The 8,747-nt window shown below is 32.2% G+C and overlaps 1 protein-coding gene across 1 annotated transcript in view; it reads left to right on the top strand.

Moving 5' to 3' along the window:
* The window catches only part of LOC145268267 (uncharacterized), a 20,290-nt gene extending 12,875 nt beyond the window's left edge, over positions 1–7,415 (top strand). Inside the window, exon 3 of the mRNA XM_080123629.1 lies at positions 4,514–7,415. Coding sequence (XP_079979755.1) covers positions 4,514–4,686 — 173 coding nt within the window. The 3' untranslated portion in view covers positions 4,687–7,415. The remainder of the gene's footprint in view (positions 1–4,513) is intronic.
* Positions 7,416–8,747: the final 1,332 nt, after the last annotated feature.

Below are 8,747 nucleotides of genomic sequence, written 5' to 3'. Positions count from 1 at the left end.
AAAATGTTTGTAGGTACATATGAATTGACAAGGAATGAATGTTCGTAAAATGTTTGTAGGTATGTATGAATTAACAAGGAATGAATGTTCGTAAAATGTTTGTAGGTATGTATGAATTGACAAGGAATGAATGTTTGTAAAATGTTTGTAGGTATGTATGAATTGACAAGGAATGAATGTTCGTAAAATGTTTGTAGGTATGTATGAATTGACAAGGAATGAATGTTTGTAAAATGTTTGTAGGTATGTATGAATTGACAAGGAATGAATGTTCGTAAAATGTTTGTAGGTATGTATGAATTGACAAGGAATGAATGTTCGTAAAATGTTTGTAGGTATGTATGAATTGACAAGGAATGAATGTTCGTAAAATGTTTGTAGGTATGTATGAATTGACAAGGAATTAATGTTCGTAAAATGTTTGTAGGTATGTAGGAATTGACAAGGAATGAATGTTCGTAAAATGTTTGTAGGTATGTATGAATTGACAAGGATATAATGTTCGTAAAATGTTTGTAGGTATGTATGAATTGACAAGGAATGAATGTTCGTAAAATGTTTGTAGGTATGTATGAATTGACAAGGAATGAATGTTCGTAAAATGTTTGTAGGTATGTAGGAATTTACAAGGAATGAATGTTCGTAAAATGTTTATAGGTATGTATGAATTTACAAGGAATTAATGTTCGTAAAATGTTTATAGATATGTATGAATTGACAAGGAATGAATGTTCGTAAAATGTTTGTAGGTATGTATGAATTGACAAGGAATGAATGTTTGTAAAATGTTTGTAGGTATGTATGAATTGACAAGGAATGAATGTTCGTAAAATGTTTATAGGTATGTATGAATTGACAAGGAATGAATGTTTGTAAACTATTTGTAGGTATGTATGAATTGACAAGGAATGAATGTTTGTAAAATGTTTGTAGGTATGTATGAATTGACAAGGAATGAATGTTCGTAAAATGTTTGTAAGTATGTATGAATTGACAAGGAATGAATGTTCGTAAAATGTTTATAGGTATGTGTGAATTGACAAGGAATGAATGTTTGTAAAATGTTTGTAGGTATGTATTAATTGACAAGGAATGAATGTTCGTAAAATGTTTGTAGGTATGTATGAATTGACAAGGAATGAATGTTCGTAAAATGTTTGTAGGTATGTTTGACAAGGAATGAATGTTCGTAAAATGTTTGTAGGTATGTATGAATTGACAAGGAATGAATGTTCGTAAAATGTTTATAGGTATGTATGAATTGACAAGGAATGAATGTTTGTAAAATGTTTGTAGGTATGTATGAATTGACAAGGAATGAATGTTCGTAAAATGTTTGTAGGTATGTTTGACAAGGAATGAATGTTCGTAAAATGTTTGTAAGTATGTATGAATTAACAAGGAATGAATGTTCGTAAAATGTTTGTAGGTATGTATGAATTGACAAGGAATGAATGTTCATAAAATGTTTGTAGGTATGTATGAATTGACAAGGAATGAATGTTCGTAAAATGTTTGTAGGTATGTAGGAATTGACAAGGAATGAATGTTCGTAAAATGTTTGGAGGTATGTATGAATTGACAAGGATATAATGTTCGTAAAATGTTTGTAGGTATGTATGAATTGACAAGGAATGAATGTTCATAAAATGTTTGTAGGTATGTATGAATTGACAAGGAATGAATGTTCGTAAAATGTTTGTAGGTATGTATGAATTGACAAGGAATGAATGTTCGTAAAATGTTTATAGGTATGTATGAATTGACAAGGAATGAATGTTTGTAAAATGTTTGTAGGTATGTATTAATTGACAAGGAATGAATGTTCGTAAAATGTTTGTAGGTATGTATGAATTGACAAGGAATGAATGTTCGTAAAATGTTTATAGGTATGTATGAATTGACAAGGAATGAATGTTCGTAAACTATTTGTAGGTATGTATGAATTGACAAGGAATTAATGTTTGTAAAATGTTTGTAGGTATGTAGGAATTAACCAGGAATGAATGTTCGTAAAATGTTTGTAAGTATGTATGAATTGACAAGGAATGAATGTTCGTAAAATGTTTATAGGTATGTATGAATTGACAAGGAATGAATGTTTGTAAAATGTTTGTAGGTATGTATGAATTAACAAGGAATGAATGTTCGTAAAATGTTTGTAGGTATGTATGAATTGACAAGGAATGAATGTTCGTAAAATGTTTGTAGGTATGTTTGACAAGGAATGAATGTTCGTAAAATGTTTGTAGGTATGTACGATTTAACAACGAATGAATGATCGTAAACTGTTTGTAGGTACATATGAATTTACAAGGAATGAATGTTCGTAAAATGTTTGTAAGTATGTATGAATTAACAAGGAATGAATGTTCGTAAAATGTTTGTAGGTATGTATGAATTGACAAGGAATGAATGTTCATAAAATGTTTGTAGGTATGTATGAATTGACAAGGAATTAATGTTCGTAAAATGTTTGTAGGTATGTAGGAATTGACAAGGAATGAATGTTCGTAAAATGTTTGGAGGTATGTATGAATTGACAAGGATATAATGTTCGTAAAATGTTTGTAGGTATGTATGAATTGACAAGGAATGAATGTTCGTAAAATGTTTGTAGGTATGTATGAATTGACAAGGAATGAATGTTCGTAAAATGTTTGTAGGTATGTATGAATTGACAAGGAATGAATGTTCGTAAAATGTTTATAGGTATGTATGAATTGACAAGGAATGAATGTTTGTAAAATGTTTGTAGGTATGTATTAATTGACAAGGAATGAATGTTCGTAAAATGTTTGTAGGTATGTATGAATTGACAAGGAATGAATGTTCGTAAAATGTTTATAGGTATGTATGAATTGACAAGGAATGAATGTTCGTAAACTATTTGTAGGTATGTATGAATTGACAAGGAATGAATGTTTGTAAAATGTTTGTAGGTATGTAGGAATTGACCAGGAATGAATGTTCGTAAAATGTTTGTAAGTATGTATGAATTGACAAGGAATGAATGTTCGTAAAATGTTTATAGGTATGTATGAATTGACAAGGAATGAATGTTTGTAAAATGTTTGTAGGTATGTATGAATTGACAAGGAATGAATGTTCGTAAAATGTTTGTAGGTATGTATGAATTGACAAGGAATGAATCTATGTAAACGTAACTTATCTTTTGGACTATGGATGTGGTAGGCGTCGGCCGGTCATCCTGCTATCGGTGATGCGTGTCCTGGCTTGTAACTGGAAAGTGGGTGACTTCCTTCATCAACAGCTAGCAGCCCGGCGTCTTCATCTTCTTTTTCCTCCTCTCTTGCTTCCCTAAAAACCCTCGTTTTATAGTGGCAAACTGGCTCTCAGTGACTGTGATATTTGAGGTGTTTATTTTAGGCGCGGAGCTCTGCCATTGGTCGATAATTATTTTGTGGTTATCTTATTTTTTCTTCCCAAGCGGAAGCGATGCGTGGAGCCATGTGCAAAAGACGATTTTTCATTTTGTCTTTCATGGTGGATACGTTAGCATCCGGTTCGCTGCTAATTCTCATCATGTTCCCACACTTACACACTAAAAGATTTGCGTAGGCGACTGGTGACAAAACCATATCGTTCCCGTAATGAATAAGTTCCGGATGTATAGATTCTTCTGTTTACGTAACGAGCGACTTGATTTAGCTGGTCACTACACTTTTTTTTAAAGCGTAAATGTTTTTTTTTTTTTTTTAATTATTTAATAGGAAATATTTACCAAAAAATAACAATGAAAAATAAGTATATCAATAAATTATTTATTCTCCTAAATCTCGACCTGAGAGGCTGACAATAAAAAATTGTGTATTCTTTTTACAGAGATTTTTAGTAGAAAAAAAAAAAATTAAAATAAAAAAAAACAAAAACAAACAGCATGCCAGTTCGTCTAAATTAAAATCGGTTGATTCTTGTTCTTGACATAAGAAATCCAGATTACTCGAATGATGTGCCTAAATATTGTTTCATTTTCTTTACATGCAGATTCCCATTAATGAAAACAACACAACGCATACACGTGGTTTACAGGCATCTTATTTATTCTCGCGCCATGATCTCCAATACAAGTCCGTCACCGCCAAGGGACATTACTCTAGCAGTATAACCTGAGATTAGTTCCTCATGCAACAAATATCACATGAATAGACAATCTGCAGGAGCAGTTGTTGTACATTCGCCGTGCCTTAATTTGTTGTGTATAATTAGTAAAATCCCACTTTGTTAATAACTAAGGTAGCTTAACTTTTTAAAAAGCTCAATCAAGGAAGATAATTAATATAAACTCCTGAAATAAATCATAGTAAAAAGTGCTTGTTCTTGAAGAGTCAGGCCTTACTTAGCTCTTGGGCTCGGCTCCTGAAACAAAATATTGACTGAACTCCTCCCTCCCAATAAACGATGATTCAAAAGTTTTCTATGAATCGAGTTAAAAATATTATAATATTTTGCATTTTTAGTTTTATTTATTCATTTATTTTTTTTTTTTCAGATCAAGGAGTCATTATTACTTTGCCTCCAGTCAACCCGCCAATTAATTCTCAGCAATGTTTATATATACAGAACCAAATCAACAACCTTTTTTCTCAAGTGATACAGAGGGCCACTGGCCAGAGATGTCCGAGTCTACGGTGTCCACTACAAATTTTGATCGTCCAATGTTAGAAGCACAAACATTTTCTCACTGCTCTAGAAATAACTCAATCCTGAAGCCAAACTCAAACAACATTTCTAATCAATTTGAAATAAGCTCAATGTAGATCATATTAAGAATAAACGGGATGAATTAAAAACTACTAATATAAAAATGAATTTATAAGTTCATTTTGAGTGCTGCAAAGCATTTCATGACATAGCTAAGAAGCACGAATATGTTACATGTAACCGAACCCTGCCCACTTCTCTCCTTAGTTTTGTCCCCTTTCTCCATAACGCTCCTATAAAAAGAGGAGGATTACTTATTATAAGATGGCGCTCAATAAAGTTGCTATTGGTATTTATTTGCAAGCGTAAAATGTAACACAAAGTCGTTTTTAATGTGGGAGAAACCAGCTCCCCAAAAGGGAGCACTCTGGAAGTAGCCAAAAATAAAAATTGCCTTAGAATAGAAGGGGTTCCCCTACTAAGGAGTCAAGGACAAATTACACTCAGCTCAGTGTTGTCCAAATTCCTGTACTAATGTATGAACGTAATAAACTTATTGACAAATGTTTGATTTTCAAAAAATGTTGGAGGAATTTAAGTCAGCTATATTTGAAAGTACACAGAGATAACATTTTGATCCATACTTAAGGATAAGATGCATTGAAAGATTCAAATAAATAAAAAGGCATATTTTTAATGTGGAAACTGATAAATGTTAAGCAAAACCATTTAAATATCTGCTACGATTCACATAACATATTTTCATTTTTGTTCCTAAATTTTTTTTAGATGAGGATTGATAATTCAGGGTATCTTCAACTTTCATCACCCGGTGTGTGAAGTTGTCGTCTGCAAAATGAAACAAGCTTCTTTTTTTTTTTTTCTTTTTTTTTTGTAATTTTTTTTTTTAATTGCATTTTTTAAAATAAACAAACTGACAAAAAAAGAAAGAAAAAAAAAAAAGAAAAATGATGACCCAATTTTTTTCTTTTTTTTTTTTTGTTCATTTACTTATTTAAAAAAAAAAGTACCATTTGAAAAAATAAAAAATTCATTTTGCAACTCCCCACAAAACCTTTATAAACACCCGGTGACAAAACTTGAAGATAACCATAATTTGTATTATTTGGATTATTAAGGCTACTGTTCTCATCTTGAGTGTTATTTTCACAACGTTTTGGTCGATGTAATCTCTAATATTCTTCAGTTGTATCTTGTCAAACTCTGGAATCTTTCTGTTGAACTCTGGAATCGGCACAAAGTTTTGAACAGAACTCATGGGAGTAGCATGCTCTCATTTCCTCATTATTGTTCATGATTAGGTAAAAAGTCCTAAGTAATTCACAATTGTATTTTGAGTATCGCCTCCACCGAAGATTGAATCTTCAACCTCCGGAAGAGTGTCACTTACAACTGAATTTGCAAGGATAAAATACTTGGTAAAATTCAGTTGTAAGTTACCTTCTTTTGGAAGTTGAAGTTTCAATTCTCAGTGTGGATTGACACTGAAAAATGAAATTGTGAATTACCTATGACTTCTATCCAATCATGGCTGACAGAACAAGAGCATGTTACTACCCCCGTGGATTAAATGAAGGGTGCCATTCGAAATTCTGTACAGAGTTTGCAGAAACATTCCCAAGTTCGACAAGAAACACCTAAAGAAAGTCAGAGGTTACATCGGCGAAAACGTTGTGAAAATGACACTCAAGATGAGAACAATAGTCCAAAGGATCCAAATTATACATCTTCATTTATTTATCGTTCTCTACACAGGTGATACCCTTTTCTCTTCCCTGCAGCCTCTTTCCCACAGAAGAGACATCATGAGCTCTGTCACTATTGTCATAGCAAGTGCTCGACTGAACTCCAATCTATGGTCCATCCCTTTCCAAACTTTCACAAAAACACTCGACTAGCTACAACCGCTATATATGATTCCCCCCCTCTCTATCTATGCATAAATCTAAACACAGATTCCATAAACAAAGCTTCTTTCCCAGAACTGCCCGCCTGCAGAACACTGTTCTGCTGGCCTGCTTCCCAGTTGAATACAACATGGTAGCCTTCGAATTTAATGTAAACAAGCTCTTGTTGAGCTGTCCCCATAAATAATCAAATTCTACCCAATTTACACCATTAACGATTACTACCACTACCGCTTTACATTCATTAATCGTTATCCTCGAATAGCTTTCGGGCTTTGATAAGTCGTGACTCCAAACTAAAAAAAATTTTTTTTAATTTTCTTATCGTCAGGTGTGGGTCAGAATATTAGTCAATATATTTTCAAAGATAGTTGAAATAATTTTCTTTAAAATGTCTCTAGAAAGCAAACATTTGTCAATAGGCATTGGTTCATGCTTCTCAACTGCGCCATGAAGTGGCTTATTGTATATAACGATGAAATATTTCAGAGAATCACATTTGTGTATTCATATTTTATACAGTGGAACCTCTAGATACGAGAGACCCTGCTTACAAAATTTTCAGCTTACGAAACGTGATGTCCCTGCATACGAAAAAGTTTTCAGGTACTTTTAATTTTTGACACTCGTGGTCATTGAAAACGGTGATAGCTACGAAAATGTTCCTGCCGAAGATTTGTTCCGGCCATATGTAGTGGTCGCTGCAAGTGTTTTCATAAGGCTTGGAACAGTTTAGACAATTTTTCTTACGTAAGCCAAGCTAGAACCAATTAATTTGGTATTTAGAAGTTCTATCGTATTTTAATATTTTGGGAGTTGTTTTTTGGGGTTTTTTAAAAAAATTTAAATTTTTATTATTATTATTATTATTATTATTATTATCATTATTATTATTATTATTATTATTATTATTATTATTATAATAATAATAATAATAATAATAATAATAATAATAAGAAGAAGAAGAAGAAGAAGAAGAAGAAGAAGAAGAAGAAGAAGAAGAAGAAGAAGAAGAAGAAGAAGAAGAAATTATATTTTGGGAGTTGTTTTTTGGGATTATTATTATTATTATTATTATTATTATTATTATAAAAAGAAGAAGAAGAAGAAGAAGAAGAAGAAGAAAAGTTGAAATTATTAAGACGGATCCCCAAAAAGATACAATAAATAAATGCATTTCTAGCCAACTTTAAGCGACCAAAAATACATAGTAACATCTTAAATATGCACTGAAAATTTATAACCAAGGCATATAATTACTTCTTTCTTGCTTTATAAGGCTTATTATAAAAACATAATGTTTGTAGTTGAGTTAAAATAATTGGATTAATAAAATGGAATAATGAAATGCATCTTGTCTGGCTGGTTTATTTGTAAGAAAACTATTGGTGAGATTTCAAGTGTTGTACACATTTCACAATGCATATTCTGAGATTTCAACAAACCTAAAATATCAACTCGGATTCAAATGGAGGGATCGAATTACCTCACTAATCAGCAGGTAGTATCGTCAATAATCTGCAAATGACTTCTAGGATGATTCAGACATACCTTAAGATTTGCCCCAGAGAGAAATGTCAACCAAGTGCACCAGTGGACTCCTGATAGAAAAAGAAGAGAACCCTGAATACGTTTGAGCCATCAAAAAAATGATGCCGCCAACTTCAAAGAAAGAATTACAGAGTCTCATTGGTTGGCTAGTATGGATCAGGCAAATCCTCAAGACGTGCCTATGTGAACAAATTAGATCAGACATCTTTTAAAAAATTATGGCTTCTGTACGTGAGCTTAATAAGATCAATAAACCATTCTTCTGGATGGAAAAAGCTGACAGGGCATTTAAAAAAGAATTGACCGTCTCTCCTTCCCACTTGTCATCTCCTTTCCTGATTTCTCAAATCCTTTTACATTAACCATAGACATCAGCGATGTTGCATGTGGCACAATTTGGATGCAAGCAGTGGAAAAAAAATATTGCTGCAGAAGCTTCTCACACATTCAAGTCCACTGAACAGAACTGGTCTACAACAACACAAAGCATTTGTCGTGAAATGGGCAATTCAGAAATTTGATTATTGTTTATGCAACCACCCCTTTGTATTATTTACAGACCACAAATCGCTGACATATCTTGACCAAAGACAATACAATAAT

Source organism: Euprymna scolopes, chromosome 43, assembly GCF_053919585.1.
Source record: "Euprymna scolopes isolate OS-2025 chromosome 43, ASM5391958v1, whole genome shotgun sequence".
NCBI lineage: Eukaryota > Metazoa > Mollusca > Cephalopoda > Sepiida > Sepiolidae > Euprymna > Euprymna scolopes.
The sequence above is the reverse complement of the archived record's forward strand: the minus strand, read 5'-3'. Positions and strand labels throughout refer to the sequence as shown.